Source organism: Spea bombifrons, chromosome 7, assembly GCF_027358695.1.
Source record: "Spea bombifrons isolate aSpeBom1 chromosome 7, aSpeBom1.2.pri, whole genome shotgun sequence".
In the NCBI taxonomy this organism is placed as follows: Eukaryota; Metazoa; Chordata; class Amphibia; order Anura; family Pelobatidae; genus Spea; species Spea bombifrons.
This window is the reverse complement of record NC_071093.1, coordinates 10,524,043-10,546,246: the sequence shown is the minus strand read 5'-3', so window position 1 is coordinate 10,546,246 and position 22,204 is coordinate 10,524,043. Positions and strand designations below refer to the sequence as shown.

The 22,204-nt window shown below is 37.1% G+C and overlaps 1 protein-coding gene across 2 annotated transcripts in view; it reads right to left on the bottom strand.

The window, feature by feature from the left end:
- Positions 1 to 17,636, bottom strand: part of CERS6 (ceramide synthase 6) — a 58,174-nt gene extending 40,538 nt beyond the window's left edge. For both annotated transcript variants that reach the window (XM_053471152.1, XM_053471153.1), the window contains exon 1: positions 17,362 to 17,636. In XM_053471152.1, the coding sequence (XP_053327127.1) occupies positions 17,362 to 17,531 (170 nt within the window). In that variant the 5' untranslated portion in view covers positions 17,532 to 17,636. The remainder of the gene's footprint in view (positions 1 to 17,361) is intronic.
- Between the last annotated feature and the right edge of the window lie 4,568 nt (positions 17,637 to 22,204).

The following is a 22,204-nucleotide window of genomic DNA, read 5'->3' as shown; positions in this document are numbered from 1 at the left end:
GAAAAGTAAGCCCCGCTTAGTACAGTTAATTAAATTCAGAACAAATAGAGTGGATTAACAGCCGAATCAATTCACACAATCTGACATCAGCAATTTGCAGTGCTTCATATAACAAGTATAATATTCTGCACTTATTGCACAAGTAATTTTATTTACTGTGTACTAACACATTTGCTTTAAATAGTGTAGCTCATGGTTTCACAATGTCAGTTCTCAAATATCTTCTGTGTAACTCTTCAAGGTCACCGCAAATAAACACAGCTTGATCCATCGCTGTCCCAATATTTCTTGCACACAAGCTGTGATCATGTGAGAAGATCCCGGAAACCTTATATTTTGCTAATTAAGAAACTTTCTTTTATATCCAAGGCACTCAACTTGTTTTCGAATGCTCCACAGCACATCCCGCCTTCAGAATGTCCACGACTGAGCAGAGGTGAACAGAGGTGATCTAAACAGTAACTTATCCGTTTAGACTTATTCAACAATGCTAATGTCAAGTCTACTATAGGCCAAAAGCTAATGATGATGTAAGGTGTTTTGAAGGGCTTAGATTAGCATGTAGAACTTGTAGAGAGTGACATAATTAAGTGTTCCCGAAAGACACTACAGGCCAATAATATGTTTTTATATAGCAATAATTAGCTGTTTTGAACTATATGGAATCCTATATGTTATATTGCCTGCCGCTACAGCATACAAAATAATGGGGCACCATATGTTGGGGTAGGTAGAGGGAGTACCTTCCTTTTTATGTTCAACCCTCGGCACAGCGGTCTGGTATTGTTCTCTCAACGACCTGAATTGTTGTGTCATGTTGAGAATGAGAAAAACATATAAAACTCATATTTAAAGCTGTAGCAAACATTTTTGAACACAATATATATTTTAACATTTTATAACATATAACATTTTAGCCTGAAGGGAATCTCACAGAAAACTGCACTTATTAATATGCATTATTGGAAAAAAAGCTTAGTGCAAAAAAACAGTATTTTATTAAATAACTACTGTATTTGTCAAATAACAAATTTTTCATTCAGCCGGTTTGCTGTTCGAATATTAATTTCAGTTACACTTACAGTGATTTGCGGTCTGGTTTAAGGTCTTAAGACTTACGGAAAATCAATTCTATCGATAATGGCCTTTCCTTGACAATATATGTGTAAATTGATTGTATAAAATGTAAAGCTTTACTAATGGGCAACACAAACAAAACCAAAGAGCCTCATCATCCAACAAGCACTTTATCAATTAGCTAAAAGAAACATAGAATTGGACAGCAGATAAGAACCATTCCCTTACAGTATTTGCCTCTAACACTTCTGATGGAAGGCTGTTCATCTTAGCCACCACTCTCTTGGTAAAGTTAATCGACCTTACATTACAGCTAAACTTATATTTTAGATTATAAATTCTTGTTTGTTTGGCCTCTAACATTTCTCCTCCTGCACTTTGTTAACTCCCTTTAACAGTATTTAACAAAACTTTATGTATTATTCTATTAATTTTAATAATTGTATAAATTATCGTTATCTTGACACTTTATGCAGTTAGCTTGTTCAGCTGCATCAAAGTAATTGTACGTCTGCTCCAAGTAAGTACTCTTTACGGATGAGACAATGATCATTTAGAATGGAATCGAAACCTCTTTACTATTTGTGAATCTCTATAATCACAATTATTTTTATATATGTTATTCGTAAGTTACCTGGTTATCTGTTTACATTCAATGTCACCTTCAGAATTATATGTGGCTGGTTTTATAGAAAAATGGATTTGGGACCTGCTTTCATGCAAGAGCCAATAAATTCTTCATTTCTCTAAAGAAATACAAAGTGGAGTTTCCTAGCAACACACGGGAAAGGTCAACTCTAAAATTGGTTTACTTTCAATACAAAATGCATGCCAAATAATTTTATTGATTTACCTATATTTCCCTGCATTTTATGATGACTTTTATATGATATTAAATCAATTTGCTGAACTGTACGGCTAATTAAACACTTAAAGTTGCAGTGATAGATTGTGATGCCTAATCTTTTATGTTCTCGATTGTGTAATACAATGTGATGGTATTAAAGGTGCAGTTCCACATAATCTGTGCCATAAAACATCACCAGGTAAGCGGTACATAATGGCCTAGGCTGGGAGGTGGGCGATAGTAAAATTAGGATGATCATGCTCCTCGATCGGCCGCTGCACAATGGGTACGTTGCAAAGAGATTTCTTTTTTTCTTCAACTGGCCTATTTACACTGTGGCAAGCCTCAATACGCTGTCGTACTGCTTGTAAAAAGGAAAGTGGAACAGATTTTTAGGTCATTTTTTCTATTGCCTGTCACCTAAAAAAGACATATGACATTGAAATAAGCCACTGGTGTTGCTCAGCAACAATATCCTTTTTTCATCCCTAGCTTTCCCCTTTTTTTGTTACGTTACCGCAAGCAGACCTCTTACAGTCCTTCACACCTGCCTAAACATACACTAGCTCCACAAAAAATATAATATATGGTGGATTTGGGATTATTACAACAAATTACATTTTATATATTTTTTTTTCCGTTCACCAAACTTCTGCTCGTCTTCCATTACTATCATCTATCGATTGTGATTGTTATTCCACATTTTAGGAATGGGAAGGGTTACAGGAGGGCAATTTCCCCCTAGTCTGGTTCAAAACTCTTCAAAAACTGCCAATCTAACTTGGAACGGCCCACTCACAGAGACAGAAGAACAGTGGAGTCATGTAATGGGATGTTACATGGTCCCATGATAATTGTGTGGCTACTTGCACAGGCGAGGTGAGATGAGGGTGGTGTGAGATGGTGTGGGAGCATGGAGGTGTGATTGATACAGTAAGATGTAATGGAGTCAGTATGTTTTAGTGTAAGAGTGCGTAATTATGTTTGTTATGTGGGGCGAGGTAGCAACAAAGCAGTACCTGCACCCCTTGCCACAAGGTGCCAGCTCTCCCCTGGGCATAGGGGGAAAGAGGAAAGTTACCCAGGTGCCAGCTCTCCCCTGGGCATAGGGAGAAAGAGGAAAGTTACCCAGAGACCAAGAGAAGCAGCTCATCACTGGACGAGTACCCAGGTGATATATCCATTCATACACGCCAGAACATAAAATAACTTCCTAATTGTTGTCTAAAAATAAAAAACATCTAGACTAGCTCCTAGCTGGTGCCGCAAGCATCTTTAGAATCAAGGACAAATGCTCCCATAATAATAGAAAAAACAACCATCTGGCAACCATTACCTATGCAAAAGGTGTCTACAGATACGGGATCATCTATATCAGAATGGAGGACGGAAAATGAATACGCATTACACAATAAAACAACAACTTCAATATCCAAAACAATACAAAAACATTTTACAAGAGCCAGTAATAATTTTTACGTCTGTTTTGTTACATGAGCTGCAAGATCCGTTCTCCAGAAAATAACCCAACATGCGGTAGGTGTGATATGAATAACAGAATAAAAAAGATATGTTCAACCCTGCATTCTATTCTTAGACAAAACATAATCAGTGTTTGATGCATTAAACAATATAATGTAATTTTTTAGAAATCTGTTAAATGCTTTTTCCAATTATATCCTAGAAGGTATTTAAAATATACTTCGACCTTCAGAAGTTGTTTCATTTTATTTTTTTTACAAGTCTAAAGAACAAAATGTAAAAGAATATATACAGTATGCGAACGTACGTCTGTCCAGAAGGGAAAAAACACCAAGATTCTTGGATGTAATCACTAGAGGCTAATTGACGGTCGAGGCAAATGTGCATTAAGGTTGGAGGATACAAATTTGTGTCACTTTTTCCAAAAGCTGCTTTTATTTTTTAATTGTAGCGGAGCTGATGCGAGTCATGTTCACTCAATGTGTGCTGGCAGTGGTGAATAGGCAAGCTGGACCTTTCATTCTATTGAAAAACTTGCCTTAAATGCCAACTTGCATTCACTCGACCTTTAGTGAATGGACCTATCTGTTTCTTCTGAGTTACTTTCTCTGTTTTCCCATCTTTAGAAATACATCTTCTATACGACGTTGTGATGTATAAGTCATTTATTGCATTTATACTGAATTATGAAGCTAGAAAATCAATCTGCCTCTCCTTTCTCCTCGGCATTCTTCTTAGCTGACCTAATTAATTAATAGTCACCTTTGATTAGAGTGATCTGCATCCTATAAATATTTTTTTTCCTGACATATACATTGCCATATGTATATATGTATATGCCATCTGTTCATACTTAAGGATGTGAGTGCTACACAAACGTCTATATGGCTTTCCGCTACACTAAAGTACCATGTAATGAACATGTAAAAATCTAGAAGGTATTCTCAAAGTAGGCAGTACAAACAGTTTATGTGATTCAGACATATGCTCCCATTAAATCCCAGGCCCCTCATTTTCCTTGCTTTCGATAACATAATGCTCAGAACTTAGGTCAATAATGCCTGCTTTGAATCCACTGCAGTCTGTAGATTGCACAATTCACGCTGATAGCAATGTTGAACGGTTCAGGAATTGCTTCAATTACATGTTTAAGCACTAAAGCAAATCTGTGGGCTTTATCTTGAGGAACAGTCTGAGAGGATATTTCATTTGCTCTTTGAGTTACAGAACAACTTTGTTTATTGTGATAATTTAGTAAAAAAAACACTCATTCTCGCACGCTCCTTTACACTCTCTCACATTCTCACTCATACACATTCCGTCGCACTGTTATACATATGCTAGTGCTAACAGCAAAATATATACATCCTTAGTGTCATACTAAAAATTATAAAGAATAAAACTTTCTTCCAGATAGCTGGCTTGTAGCACACGGGTCTGTTCCTCCCCAGAACTGGCCAAGTAACATGCTGCACTGAAATTAAAACTGATTAAAAATAAGAGAATGCATTACTTTATATTCTCTCTCTTTAGCCACGGCTTCAAGCAAACAGCAGAAATACCTGTGTCTGCTAAAGGGCGGAGCTACAGGCAAACCCTATCCCCGGTTGGATGAATAGTGGAGAGGGTGTGCCCGGAGGCTCCACCCTTTTGACAATGAAGGAAGACTTTGTCGCGCAGAAGAAAGAATGTGCGTATTCACTATAACGCCTTGAAGATGGGCAAATGGACCCAATGCTTCTTATCTGCCATCAGTTTTATGTTTTTATGTTTAGATTGCACGCTTCCCATTATGGCTGCAAAAGTAGCAGCAAAGGCCAGGATATTGAATTAGTGTGATGTCTAAAGAAGTTTCTCCACTTATACTCCAAGGTATATAAGTTTGGGCTGTGAAGTTTTGGTAAACTGGTACAGATGACTGATAACATTATAATACAGGCATACCCCGCTTTCAGGACATTCACTTTAGGGACACTCGAGAGTAAGGACATAGTTATAGCACAACCAGTCCCCTGTTTACGTAGACTAGCTTCATAAGAACGAACACAAGAGCATGACGCCAGCATGTCAGCTCGTCTTTTGTGCCTTTCGTGCTTTGTGGTCGAAATGACCCGACCATTGCGGAGCGGAACATGCATTGATAAGTAGTGCTTCACTTTAAGTACATTTTCTTTCTCCATACACCCTCTGGAGCCCATTGTGTAAGTTAATGTGGGAGATACTTGTATTCTGCAGTGTTTCTTCTTTTACAGCAGCTGGCTATATTTCAAGAGCAAGGGTCCAACCATAAAAAAAGACATTTACAACCTCAATATGCAAATGTCAGAGACAAAAACATTGTTAAATCAGATACATTCTCATTCTCCAGTGCGTTGCAAAGTAAAAAAAAATACAATACCAATATCCATGGAAGCCAAATAAAAACCCAGAACGCTCCAGTTTCCTTATGACCTATTGTTATTATTTTTCTTATTACACTGCAGGGGTACAATTATCTCTAATACAACTCCATGCGAATTGATTGAGGTACCAGTGAAATAAAACTAAAAATACTTGTCAGTATGAAGGAAATTGCCCGTCCTGAGTACTATTTTTTTTATTCTTATTAGTATTCTTTTGTTGACCTCAATGGTATTCATTGTTAGGGTATATTTAATTAGTATATAAATATTTTATTTTTTATCCAAATAGGTAAATGTAGATGTGAAGATGGAATATTGGCTGAATATTTCTGGGTATCATGGAAAGGCAACCAAGATTTCAGCCTTTAAATAAAATATGGCCTGTGTATAGCCTAATAGTGATAAACAATAAGAAAATGTAAATCAGCTGTCTGAACATTTAAAACATACTAGTGATCTTTGAAACAAATAACACTATTTAAGGCATCTTTTCTAGCATACTCCAGCAGGCGGTGCTGCAACATTTATTACTCGTAAAGACTACGTCTTAGCAAGGAAGCTTGTCAACGGTGCCAATAGATCGGCAACACTTACATATAACCTTTTAAATTCAAAGTGTTGCTAACCCCATTAGTTCTTAAGGGGGTTAATGACTTGTTATTTTTAGACAACTATTTTACGTAAAATTAAGGATTAAATGGACCACCAGTTTTTCGGATGGGCTCCCAAGAACATCCAAGGTTCAGGTGCCCAGAAAGTTCCCAGATAACTCGATAATCTCAAAAGCTTGTTCTAAAATCTAAATGCTAGCCCAATAAAAATGTATTATCTTAAACTGTAATGCTCAAGTACCATTGATAGGTTTTTTTCCTGGTTGAAACAGAAATGATACATTTTTTAAAGTAATTTTATTTGAACATATAACTGGCTGCCTAGAGAATGAAATTGTTAACACAAAGTTCTTTTTTGTACTCAAAAAGATTTTCCATTAACTGAGTAACAGATATTGTGCATCTGCAGATGACACTAATAATGATAAAGCGGCAAGTTTGCTAGAATAAATTTCAGCGTAATGAACCATACTTTATGAATCCTCAAACACTTCAGGCATTTTATAATATCATGTATTTTAACCCCTTAATGACAAAGGCCGTACATGTACGGGCTAAAAATGCATTGTTTTCAATGGGTTTAGGGACCGCCCATTGTCCTTAAGGGGTTAAAAGCAACAGCAAATACCAACAACATTATAAGTAACTTCTACACAAAAAAAATATGGAGGAAACAACCAAAGAAAACTCTCAGGAAGACTTCGACAGAGACCCAAATTTAACCTGCAGAAAACTTATATAGTTAAAGGTGCTGTTCCATCTAATCTGCTGAATTTAACATCTGCATAGTTAAATACATCATTACAAACACCATGCCTCGTAATGTTAAATGCAAAAAAAATATTGAATAATGTAATTTTTCATTAGTCGCTTGTCATATAATATAAACGCAGACACTAAAAGGTAGTCGGAAAATAAACTGACAAAGTTTCTTAAAAGTTTCTGTGTTGTTTTATGTAGATTCATTAGCACCAACACAATATTCAAATTGACAATATACAAAATTTACAAAATATTATTATTATTAGATTTATATAGCATCAAAAGTTTACATGTAAGTGCATCTTACGATACATATATTCAAAACTATATTTGACAGACTAAGACAAACTGATGCATTAGGTAAAAAGAGTCCTGCTCACAAGCTAAAAGTCATTAGTACAGACTAAGACAGTTTTGGGTTTGGGAGCTTACAATTTAATACGGTGACAGACCTAAGGTTTATTTCTTTGGCATACTAGAGAGTCTCATTCATGTTTTGTCTAAGTGGGAACAGCATGTTTAATGCAGTGTGATTAAATGTATCACGTTTCAGCCATTCTTGGCATAGTAAATGTACTGGTTTGTGATTATCCCATTGAACTCTATCCTGGCATTCACTGGGTTAACAGTGCCAACAAAGTAAATATACAATATTTTCTAATCTAAAATAAATATTGATAATGCATTAGTAGATAATACATTGTGCTATACACTGCGGCACTATTACCCCGCCGCTTTGTCTAGTAATACAATATGTTTAACAACACACATGATAGAACGTATACATTAGTAGGGACTGTATAGAAAAAGTGGTCTTGATATTGTTCAAGGTTTTGTTCATTTGTGCAAAAACAAAGCCTCAAAATTGCATATAAATAACATTTGCTTCATTTCATAAGGCAGTGACATTGCCACACAGTGCCCCTGGAGTAAAATGGATGTGTTATATAGCAATACAAAAATGTTCTACTTTTGATGATCTTTCTGTCTCGCTGGATTCCTAGCAACAGCAAAACCGTGAGATATAAAACCCTACCGACCCTAACAACAAGTTTAATGTTCCTGCTATTTTAGTGTCAACTTTAAGAGTAAATTTTACAACAAAAAACCAGTACGATCACAGTGTCTCTACTAACGCCAAACTCTTTGGGGTTTGTTTACTACGGTGGGATTTGGAGGACAGTTACACAAACCAAGACGTTTGTGAAATCAAAAGAATTTGTCATACAAAAGACAAATCATTCGCTTATGAATAATTCAAAAGGAGACTGAGGAATCATTAATCATCTAATATCACCGCCATTGTTAATTTAAATGTGTTTCTGCATTTTGATATAGTGGTTGCCTGCGATGAACTTCTGTCCAGGTATATACAGGATGGTCATGGGCACGTGCTAATACAATATATATATATATATATATATATATAAATATATATATATATATATATAATACAATATAATACAATACAATATACAATATAATATAATAATACAATATAATACAATATAATACAATACAATATATATAATGCTTTCACTGAAATTTGAGCTTGAGCCTCTTTGGGTTCAGCTGATACCCTTCAGACCAGTAGTTCCTATGACAGGCTCAGTAAAGAACATGATGAGTGCGCTCTACGTGCCAGAAGATGACCTTAATGTTACTCAATCCAATTGGATCTGATGGTTAAGAAAGGTCTAGACATGAATAAATAAATAAATCTGGAAATGAATATAAATGTGAAAAGTTAAAGCATGAATAAATGTGGACATGGCAAGTTTTTATTATTACTGTTCTAATGGGATCTGTAATATGGCTATTGATGAACCTTTGGGGTGAATTCTGTGTAAGCAACGACACATTTAAACCAAGGTCAATTACAATATGAACAGATTCCAGATCAGGATGAAGAAAAGCTGCTCTAACATTATGCAAAATAAACAATCGCTTCCGTTTTTGGTATTTGAACTTAAATACAAGTCCAGGCTCTAGTCTTCCCTCTTTCATGCAGTTACATTTTTCATGAATACGTACATGATGGTCATGAGATTAGATTCCCCCAAATGTACAATAGCAACATGATATGCCCACCATCTCTGCCGAGCTGTAGAACCAATACAATCAGATGCACCTTATGTGAAACACAAAGGCATCATTTACAGATCTGGTAAAATAAAATTTACAGAACAACAAGAAGAAACAATCACACCTAGAAAGAAGACAAGACCAGCTTTAAAGAAGAAGGTTGCAAGGAGTAAAACCAAACCACAAACTGAGAATCTAGTTTAACCCCTTAATGACAAAGCCTGTACATGTACAGGCTCAAAATGCATTGTTTTCAATGGGTTTAGGGACCGCTCATTGTCCTTAAGGTGGTAATTCTTTTAATGTTTCAAGTTGTGCAACAAAGCTCTGTCACTGAGAAGTTGTGTGTTTTTCAACATGTACACAGCAGCTCTTAATCATTCGAAGAAGAGAAAGCAGACGTTTGCTTAAAGCCTCACTTTTTAATGGGGCTTTGGGTTTTAAGCAGCTATATTCAATCCATTTTTTGCTTATTCCTAACCCCTTATTGGCCACAGCCCACCTATTTTTTTTCCACCAGGAACATTACCAATGGGCAGCTAAAGTGTACCCTTTGCTTTGCAGTCCCCAAAGAGGCTGCCCCTCTTTACTCATAGAAGTTAAGGCCCTGGGATTTTGTATGATAATGTATACCCTCCCGAGATAAAATGTGATGGAAAATATTGTTATCATGTACATGTGTTCTGTAATCCTCCTGCAATATGCTATGACAAACTGATTTAGTCTAAAGACTAGAGAGCTGCACTAAAACCTCCTTGAATATTAATAACACTCATTAAATTTGTGTACAACCGAGACAAGTCTGTGTTCTATGACTGCATATTAATCAATGACAGAACCTGATGTAATATCCAACAATAGCCAAGGGCTTCTCGTCATTAGCAAAACCTGTAGCATACAATTTATTCTCTCTTCTGGACTCACAAGCTGTTAGCTTGGTATGTTTATGTCAGAGAGACAAATTGATATGACTAGTCCATATGTCAGGTTTATAGAAGCCTGATACTTAATACCCAAATAAAAGCGGACAGTCCCTTTACATATTATGGACATTTGTGGAAACCATTAACCTTTAGGTTTCACAGCATGTGGCACGGATGTCAGGGTCATAATGCCAATTAGAGCAGCTGAGCATGTCAATATGTGTCTTGTGTTACTCATAAAGAAGGATATTTTATTTTGGCGTTTAGTACACAAGGTCACAATAGCAACACCTGGCTTACACACACAATGAGACATCCATGCTCACACACACAATGAGACATTCATGCTCACACACACAATGAGACATCCATGCTCACACACACAATTACACATCCATGCTCACACACACAATTACACATCCATGCATGTATGCAAACAAATATACATACATCCCACCCAAATGTTAGGGTTTAGGGGACATAAAAAAATCAAGTAGAAGACAAGCTCGGCCAAGAATAAACAATGCCCTATTTGCCCTATGGTAACTGCCCCCTTAGGAGGATCTCAAATTTTAGGGTATGTTGTAAAAGTGACGAAGTAGATAGAGGTCTGAATGGACAGATGGAAATAGGTTCCAAAAATATGAGGAGTTATATGAGGTGAAAATAGCTGGAGAGAAGGAATAAAGGAAATGAAAGGAGACAAAACTTGGCATCAATATTCCATTTTTAGCCACTGATAGGGTTAACTCGACTATCCAGACTCAACATCAGTCACATGCCCTAACATGCCAACACTTGAAATGTAGCTGATATTATACATGCTGCGTGCAACTATACATTTTTAAAGTTTTATATGAGGCTGTGAGAGTTGAATGATAATTAATATGGTCATGCCTTCAACACACAAAATTGAGTATAAAATACATGTTAAAATAATCCTTTAATAAGAAAAATACTGGCCTCTCTCAACCAAGGGAGGGTAACAATCAACCTGAACAAAACTCAGGAAAAACTATTTCCCAAGAAAATCTCTTACCATGTGTAGGGGATATAAAAAACATCAAACATGGAGGGTATAGACTCCCCTATACCCCTCACCATCCATCATATGCCAAATAAAAGTATTAAAATACACCTATATGAGGTATGGAGCCCATCCATGGGGACCAATGGTAGACTCCCTACCCATATCCCATGGTCATTGGAATGGGGTTTAGAGAGAAATTAAACCTTGGAGAACAAGGACCTCGACCAGCCCTCCATTACCAGTCATATCTTATTACCCACCACCGATAGCACACATGGGGTAGGATAATAAGTGGGTGGTCATTATCCACTTCCTGGTTGATATTAGATATAGTGGCTTCCTATTTTTCTAATTTAGTGTATTGTTTTACTTTTTTTAATTTTACATTTATAAATGATTGGTGGGGTAGGGGGCATTTCACCTTGTATTCCCCTGGGGGTATGAGGTGAAAACTGTGAATTAAAGTTCCAACTAGCATTTACAACTTGTGAGTTAATTAATATTTGCTCTTGTATGAAGTTTACCTTTCCATGTGTACAAATGGCTGCCTTGTGGTACTGATATACCAAGTAACATCTTATCTGCTAGCGTTATAGATTTACAAGCAGGACCAGCCTTGGGGTGTCCACTGCCCTATCTCCCTGGCACCTCCTCCAGAATGAAACATGGTTACTAATATAACAAACAACTTAACCCCTTAATGACATGTACGGGCTCAAAATGCATTGTTTTCAATGGGTTTAGGGACTGCCCATTGTCCTTAAGGGGTTAATAAATGGCAGTGCTGGCCCTCTTCCGATGTATACTTATGGAACCCCAGCTTCTGCAGAGACAAACCAGGCCTCTTAATCACTTTTGTACATGACTGTCGTTGAGAAACAATCTTTTCCACCTCTTTTTACAGAGAGCTTCTCCTAAAGTGATTTACTAAAGTGAAAGTGATTTAAGTAGACTGTAAATAAATTTAAATACCATCCTATCAAACAGACCATTCTGCACAGTCACTTGTTCTAAATACATTCCACGATAAATGGGGCTATCATTTAATTATTGTTCTCAAAACCTAAAGTGTTTTTCTTATCTAATATAAGCACGTTTCGATGGTCCATTTACTGAACATGTCTTTGCATATTAGTGATTCATAGTACGGCGTACCAAGAAAAATGTATCAATAAACTAAAAAGCTATTAAGACTTTGTATTATTACTCTTTCCTCTTACGGACGCAATATACCTAAAATGTCAAAGAATTTGATTTGTGAAGATGGAAATATTCCAACAAAGCCAGAGTAAATTAGAAATCTTTTCAAATATAGTATTATTCTGTTCTATGAATCACTGGTTAAAATATGTTTTTAACTTGGTGTTCATATGTATCTGTGAGCACCTATACATTTCAAACATGAGAAACATAACATGTTATGCTCGTTATACCAAAAATGTGATATAACCAGTTCTGTTTGTACAAAAAATAAATAAGCATGTAACAATGTTATTATGTATGGTATTCCACAGATGAAAAATTGAACCTATACATGACATTCATGCCTATATTGCTGAAGTCAGCAGGATTATGAATAGATTAAGGTGTCCATAGGTACCCATGGAGAGCATCTCTGTGTTAATCTAACATTCTTTATTCATTAAAACCCACAGCTATCAATTTTCAAGTTAAAATAAAATCACATTATGAAAAATGCATGGAATAAGAAAATCTACTAGAAAAGCGTAGATCAAAAGGTCACCACTGTAAATACAGAAAGTGTATATGGTGACAAAATGAGGCAGCATTAAGCAAGCAAAATATTCATTTGAAAAGACCATCTCTGTTTAAATGCTACAGTACATCGAAAATAAACCCAGTACAATTGTTGAATAAGATACTCATCTATGGTTTCAACCAACTCATAATCAACATTGAGTTTGTACACTTTGAGGGGGAAGCATAATTTCTTATATTCCATTTTGTCCCAATTCCTTTTTTTGGTGTGCACCTCTGACTGCCTAATATTTGTAGTAGGAACTTTCGATGAACCGCTGCCTGACATCACTCCATATCTGCCCTATGTGCCTCTTTAGAGGCAGATCAAGTGCTGCAGTGTGGCTTTCATATCCAGCTATCGGCCATGCTTACATCATTGAAAATACCAGATTGGACATATGATCTTACCTGCCATCATAATATTTACTAGACTTGTGCATTTGGTTTGGTACAAATGCATTTTCGTGAAAATTCTTTACCATTTTGTACATTTTGACATGGGCTTCACTTTCTTCTTCAGACTCATGATAACTTGGTTTTGCATTCTCTAGCTACTTTTGGCTGACACTGAGCTCTTTTTGGATGTCACTTGGTGCCATCTGTGTGGCTTTGAGCTCCTTGTGTGATCGTTGAATTTAATTGAACTTAATTGAGCCGTAACTTAATTGTTTTTTTTTTTTAATTCTTAGTTCTCTGAAGATGTTTTTTGTGCCTGCTTCAGATATTTTATATCTTTGTTAGAGTCACACCATATGTAGCCAGTTTTTCTGAAGCATCTGATCAGGACCCCATTTCTCTCATCACCATCTCCACCTCTTGAGTCTGAGAGTACAGCATCTTTTTCTTTATTTTTCTTAATTTCTCAGCTTCATTTTTGGCAGCTTTCATCTCCAACTGCTGTTGATCAAAGAGCCTCAGTTGCTCCTCCAGGCTTGAACACATCGCATATCCCCAAGCTGCTTCTGTAAAGCCTCTATGGTGTCATTTCTTGCACCATCTCTTCCCTTGAGTCAACAATATTTTTCCATTTTGTGTTTTCCCTCTGTCCTGAGTGAAGACGATCCACTTCTTTCTATAGCAATGTTGCATCAAGAGTAGGATCCATTTCATCTCCAACATCAAAGTACAATCTTCTAATTAGTTGTTGGGTGCAGACCACCAGGGTTCAACGTTGTGGACATGTTTGTCTTGGAGCCCAGAGAAACCACTGTTCCTGGACAGTGTGCCTGAAGTGAATCGCTGCCACATTGCAAGTACTGTCAAGAAATTCCAGACAGATACTGCAGCAACTTTGAAGGGCATGGCTGCACGTCACTAAATCAAATCACAACACCTTCATCTTAATTTATCAAGAAAAATATAGGACAATAATAAACAAAGTACAAAATAATAAATAAATGATAAAACAAGGCAGAGACGCCACTCATCTTTACCTGCCCCCAGGCCAAAAAATACCACCACGCCATACACTTTCCACTGCTCCCTATACACTTCACTCCTACTTAAGGCTGGCTGGGGCTAGCCCCAACTCTCCACGGTCACTTTGTTAACCTTGTACCAGAATTACTTTTTTATATAACTTCCAGAAAGCTTTTACTCTTCAAAATGTTTATGAATTACATGTCCTCTGCCAGTAACCCTTGGGTCACAGAAGATGAAGCTCTACGTAACGTTCCAGTAAAGGATGCATCACTCAATTTCAAAGGAGAGCAGCACAAAAACAATCCAGCAGCTGTATTTTAGGAGCCTCGGCTCTTGGTATTTGACCAACTCTGTATTTGTTCACATTTTTTTCTTTACTCCAGTCCTATCTCTTAGAGTAGAGGTGTCAACAAGGATGGCATACCAAGTTCTGAGGATGATGGAAAACAAAATATTGTGGTGCCCAAGAGCAGACATCCACTTCATAGCCTGTCCTATGATGCGTCCCGCTTGGGAGAACCTCAAGTTTAAGCTCTCTTGTGCCGTAACAGAGGAAAAATCTCCATCAACAAGTCTGATGCTGCCATGTGGACAGTCAAGAACCAAAATGTGAGGCAAATTTCAGTGGGGTCCGGTTGGTATTCCTCAAGGCACAAGAGAAAAAGGAGGGCAGGATTAAACTAATATGTTGATGGAGATTTTTCCTCTGTAATGGCACAAGAGAGCTAAAACTTGACATGCTTCCAAGCAGGACGCACCATGGGGCAGGCTGAGAAGCGGCTGTCCGCTCTTGGTGAGCATCCCAGATTTATTTTGTACAGTGTTAAATGTTTGATGAGGAATGAATCAGATAAAAATAACACATTCCCTCTAGAAGATGCGTGGCTGTTGGATGCCCTTGTCTTCGGGTATATTTGTGGTTGTATTTGGTACATGATGGCGAAAAAAAACAAAGTATATAAACCCAACTTAAACCAAGGGCCGAGAATATTTTTGATGTGAATTATTCAATTGCCTAGTGCATATATCTGACACAGGTGGATATCCCTGTGAACATTTGCCAAGACTGCAATGTTTTATCAAAGCTCTCTGTGCTTTTTACTAGGACTTCAATACAATTGTCAATAATGATTCTATTCACTAGAATCACTAGAACAAAAATCTAAATAAATAAAACCGTAAAGAAGGTTATGCAGCTTTACCATTGTTGACAGAAAAAGTAAGATAAAGATATTTTTGTTAAAAAAGCTGTGTGCTTCGATGCTAAATGGAAAAACAAATATAAAAAAATGTTTAGTATTTTTTAGAATTTTTAGAATTTTAGAATTTTTTAGAATTTGGAAAATGTAACGTGAAATAATTAAAACCTGATGCCCTTATTTTTTCCACCTTACACATAAACATAGAATTGGACAGCAGATAAGAATCATTCAGCCCATCTGGTCTGCCCATTTTTCCTGATGTAAAGACTCAGATCCTAATCAGCCCTTGGTCTTGTCTTAGATGCAGGATAGCATTATGCCTATCTTATGCATGTTAAAATCTCCTCACTGCTTTAGCCTCTACCACTTCTGATGGGAGGCGGTTCCATTTATCTACTACCCTTTCAGTAAAGTAAAAGTTTCCTTACATCTAAACCTCTGACCCTTTATTTTTAGTTATATGTTTCTTTCACAACAGTGCACTTTTGATATTCAAAGGGTTAAAAATGCACATTACCAGACTGGCTTGATGTCTTATGGAGCCTTGCAGAATTTTGAGATAATATGTAAGCCCTGAGCAAGGAAGCTACTGCAGATAAGAGCTATAAGACCCATCCAGTCTGACCATTTACTAAGATCTTCCACCCTTGTTGGTCCTTGGCCATGTTTTATGTTCAGAAAGCCTTGTGCCTATCTCATACATGCTCAGAGTATCTCAGACTTCCCATTTAACCTTTTAAGTGCCAGCCTGGAGCAAACAATCCAGACTGCCTTTCTTTATTTACAAATGTATCTAGAAATAAGTTGTTTTGGTAAATGTAACAAGCACTTCCATTTCTCTCCTTGTAACAATGTTGCAAACAGCCACAGAGGGATACAGCTGGATAAATGAGAAACGTGTGGAGGTGAAGTATCTGTATGAATCTTGTGTTTGACCTTTACAGTAACAGACACTAGTGAAAAGGGTTAATCAGAAGCAGTTTGCTTTGTGTACACATCATCATGTAAGGGATGTGTAGCAGTGACCTCTGGTACACCCAGCTCTGCTGTGGCTCCCAGGCTAGTCTCGCCTCCTACTGTCAGTATTAGCATAGAGTGCTGAGAGTGGGGCTGGATCACCAGATTGGACCAGTGCAAACCAGTGTGTTACAATCCCAATTAGCCACAAGGATATTGAAGTATGATAAGAGCGATAAAATGGCAAATTGACATATCCCCGCTGCACGTTTACACTGTACCATTTGCGTAAATACAGTAGATTGTAAGCTCTGTGGGGTAGGACCTATTTCTGGTACTTGTATAGGCGCATCATTATTTGTATTGAACTTATGTCTTACTTTTGTATCTATAAAACAAAAGCAGATATGAGACGATGGATACAGACAGAAAAATAGATCGATTCCTATAATGTAATGAATGGGTCTCTCTGGCAGAGCTTGGATGTATGACATAGGGTTAAGAGCAGAGTATCTGGAAATACAGCATGACTCTCTGCTGCTGCTGCAGAACCTCTTGGGAGATATATCACCAGTAATAAAGTCACCCAACTCATCCTCCTATACTGCAGCCAGACTCTCAGCCCCCACAAGTGGCCATGGCTGAATGACCTTCTGGATTTGCCATTCCTGCCAGAATATGCAGATCAATGATAAGGGGTAATGACTCTGATGGATGGGCCAGTAGGTCTAATCGCCTCCCCAGTCCCCAAGCAGCCAACCTGCCTCCGGATCGTGTGTTCTGGCTATGCCATTGCTTACCTCTCAAATAAAAGCCGGATCATGAAGATACAGAAAGCCAGGGGGATGGTTAGGTACAGATCCTCAGCTTGGGGGAAAGTAGCTTCCTCTGTGTTCTTCAGATCCGCCCAGGTTACATTGTGTGGCAACCAAAATCTCTCATTCCAAAACCAGACTAGGATACCTGCCATCTTGGCTACTTAGTTTCTAGATGTGGGTTTTTCTCTGGGGGCAACCTGGGGCTGTGCTGCTGCTGGCAGCTGTGGGGTAAGGATGCTGCTTTCAGGATGATTAGTAGGTGGCTGGACCATTTACTGATCAGTTCTAGCTCTGCCTCCTTTTTATTCCTCTTTCACATCATTGTGGAGGAGGAGACTGCACACACACACAGGAGCATCTGCAGCTGCACACCCTCCATTCACTTGTAAGCATGCCTATGATTGGACTGTCTTGGGTACTGGGGACCTGTCCTCTATTGGGGAATGTCTCATGTATTTCTTCCCAGTAGTGAATGGATGCTGCACAGGGTCTGGCTGGAGCTGCAGCATCCAGGAGGGATGGACTAAACTGTCTCCTGGTGGCTTCTGCTGAATTGCTAATCCCTTCAATCTCAGCCAGACTCTGTTTGACTAATAATGATAATAATAATTTATTGTAGTAATAATAAAAGTCTGCAAAGCAGCAGTATTTTTTAATTATCACTGTATGAGAAGTGAGCAAGTATTGTGACTGTCCAGGATGAATCAGGGACATGGAATACAATTATATAAAAATGCCAGATTTACAACTGGTTGTGGGGGAGGGGAGCCTGGATACTTTAAGTGTATTCCATCAAAGAGGCAATCAAGTTACCCTATAACTGACACATAATTATGGATTTATGGCACATAATAGAATTATCAGCTTTCAACAGGGATAGTACTAGGGTTCAAGTCTGGATTTCACCCTAGGTGAACTATATCTCAAGAGCCAACCTCCTGCATGGGTTCATGGTGGGTTCCCATACTAGATGGCACATGTATGGTTGGTTGGTTCATAGTGTACTTAACCCAACCATCACTACAAGTAGAATTATCTTAATTGAAGGCAGAAAACAACTAGAATTCATTTACCCAAAATAATAATAAAAAAATGGAACCATGGATATTTATAGCACAAGTCACAAAAGGATTTGGGAATTGGATTTAATTTTATATCAGATGAGATGGTTCTTCTTTAAATCCTATCTCCCGGAAGATAGGGCTGCTTTATTATTTCAGTTACATCTTTTATTGTACCATAATAACCCCACTATTATAGTTTACTAAATGATGCAATTCAAATAATAAAATAGTAGACTCTTTTCCTTTCTTCCAGGGGATAGGATTTAAGAAGTGGAACCTGTATAGTTTAGACAGGAATGTCAAGGGGGCCGTAAAACTTATGACTTGGAATACATTGCTAGCACCATGCTGTCTTTCAAAGTATTAATGACTGGCTTTCAAAATTTTTATGAAACTGTTTCCAGCAATGATGGTATTCAGTGGGTTCATACCAGATTACCGGTAATAACCAAACGGCACATAAGGTAATAGTGAGCAACATGAAATAGGTAATATTAACAGGAAAAAAGGTTAGCACCTAAGAAATGTTGTATTTTTATGAATTTCTGTCTACTGTAAAATGTTGGTCCCACGGAAAAGGGATTTACAAATGATTGTTTAGCACTCTATCCATCATATGCACTTTAATGCATACGAAAGAAGCACAGTCCTTATACATTTATACATACAAGTCCATTTTCCAAATGCATGGGGGCGAATCTGCAGAATCCCCCCTGTATGTATTTGCCCTCAGCTTAATGCTTTGCAGAAGATATGGCTGAACATATCTCACACTTTAGTATGCATTCTTATAAAATGAGGGTGTAAGAGACATTAAACTGTCCCATGGAATCCTGTGAGTCCTATTTAATAGGTAGTGGTTCATCGCTGGATAGAGGGGTTACTGTATAAGAGATTCTTGTGATGTTTTTATTTTATTTTTACTAGTTATTAATGCTTTAAAAAGCCAGAATAGCACTAATGTAGACAGGCAGACCTGATACAGCCACTTGTTCCATTGGGAACATTAAAATAATAATCTCTCCTGTACCCAACCTACTTTGCAGTTGCCTGGTCAAATAATTCAGGCTCTTTATAGATCGAGTTTCTTCCTACAACCCCCACCTTATTTTATTATTTGAATTAGTGAATGGTAACTGCTTTATGACCTTGTCATTTATAACAATTTGGAATGATCCATAGGAAAGGTCATCCAACCCACTCCTTCATAGCTTTCATTTGTATCCACGACCCAACTGGAACACCATGACATCTTTTCTAAATGCAAATGGTACAAGTTAAATCTTTAACAATTTACGGGATACATATCATTGAATTTCATCTTAATTGCCTGTATGTTGCTTTTTTTTATCCACTGTCTTCTTCCATTTACGTGATTAATGTCGTAATTTTCAGTCTGGGGAAATAAACCAATGAGAGGGTACTCTTCATACATAACCTTTGACCTTTCATTTGTTATTTGGGAGTAAACAGTGTGATAGAAGTGTATATCCTTAAAAGCTCATGTCTGATTTGCTAATGATCAGCGGAGTATTAATCTGTATGCATAGTCTAACCCTTATGGACCATCTCGAATGAACAAATCCAGAAGGTGACTTTGATTAGGTCATTGCTACAGCTCTCCTGCTGATCCTTGTAAATTACCAGCTATCACTTCAGTCCCAAAGATTAATGTTGTATGTCTTTATTGTAAACATTGTAGCACTTCATGCTGGCTTCTTAATGTTACAACTAGAACATGATACTTTTTCCTAGCACTGAGTGCGCTAATGTGACTGTTTGTCTAGACTTAAAATGCACCTATTACCAAACACAGATTTCCCAATCTCAAGCCATTTTCTATTTGATCTTACAACCTATCCAAGGCACAGAGGAAAACAGTCTTATGATCATAAGCCTTGGGCATAAGATGTGAGATGTGGTTTATTTATATAATATACAGTATATATTTTGTTGTTGTTATATTATCGTTACAAAGTTCTATACCTCTAGAAATCTCCTTCATTCATGTTTCTAGACCCACAAGTGCTTCTCTTTTGCCTATCTACCTACCAGTTATGTATTTATCTATTTTATCTGTTGGGAACCTCTTCTATTTTTGGACAGATTATATATTGCATATGTTTTATACAATGCAACAAAAGAAACATAAACTTAAACGCACCAAATTTGGAATAGGGTGGTGATTGAAAAGAGATGACACCATAGACATGTGTCCGGTCTGAATTATGGGGTCTCTTATTTTGCAGGTAGAGGGAAGCAGACCCCTTATCCCACCACCACCATGTGTTTATGAATGCGGCCTACATTTTTTCATTACGCTGGACATTGTATTAAGTCCAGTGGCATGTAATGAGGGCTCTAGTTGCCAATATATGATGGGTTCACATCAGTTATTTTTCTGTTGGGACTGACCTTGAGGTTATATAACCATTTTGGTGCTTCAAACGTGTCAGGAAATAAGGTTAAGTAAGATACAAGAGTGGCATACCAGTTTAGCTCTTAAGTATAATATTGAGGGTCTTATTATTATGCTTGTGATTTTGTTTAATCTAATTCACCATAGAATATGAAGTAATTGCATAAGAGGAAGAAAGCATCCTAAATATAAAAGGCCATTTCTAAAAAAACATTAAAAATACAGTAGTTGTTTTGGGCCAAACAGATAATCGTGAAAATAGCTATTTAACCATTTATTATTCCTGAAATTAAAGGGTAAAAGACCTTTTCCAACTCCTGCTGATGTTATTACCCAGACTTTAAGGTTCCCGTGCTGGGCTGAAAATTACGCGTCTGTGGCATTAATAACCTTCCTGATTTAAAAGAAGGATGTGACGCGGTTTCCAGAGTCTCCGGCTGATCGCAGGGATGTTGATGGTAACGTAAGCCATTGCACAATGAAGAGACACAATAAAAGATAATGGTTTCATTCATCTTGGGCTTCATTCATCAGTTTTACCTTAAAAGTTAGTTTAATGATGACAATTTCAACATTAATGACTTCAAACGGGAAGTACACAATTCCACTATTACCACTACCATATTCTTGTTCTGTAAACGGTGTAAAAAAAGGTATCTGTGGTTCTGGTTTCAGTGTTATTAGAAACTAGAAAAGCATCTACCATAATCGCGCATATCTATAAATATAGAATGTTTGCATAAATAGTACATGTGCAAATGTCAGTTACCTAAATGAGGTTTGCTAGTACAGGCTTATAGGATATATCACCCTCAGGTTTCTCTAATTTCAGGATTTTCAACCACAGGATTTGTTTTTGATATTGTTTTGTAGGTCAGTATTAAGCATGGTTTAGACTTTAATAGATATGGTGTTTATTTGTCACCTGAGCCTATTTGATAATTAAAAATCATGATCATAATGAAAAAAATTTTCAATAGCACCACACAATTAGAAAAAGTATTTATTTTTAAGCCAATAAGTAATAATTGTATTATTCTAGCCATGGTATATTGTTGACCAGGACATGCCAAGGAGGGTTATGGTGATTAGTGCTAATATAGATGAAGGTATGTGGCTTGGCCCATGTGCATGTCCGCTGGCTGGATATCTCGGCTATGTTATTGAACTTCACAAATAAGCCAGTTATAAAATATCTGAGCAGGTTTGTATATGATCTACTCCTACTATAAAAACTACAAAATGCTACTTATAATCAGAAAAAGTGATTTATACTTTTGTACCTTATAAATCAGTTCTTGAGTTTTGGGTTGTGTTGACACTTACTTTGTCCTTCGTTTAT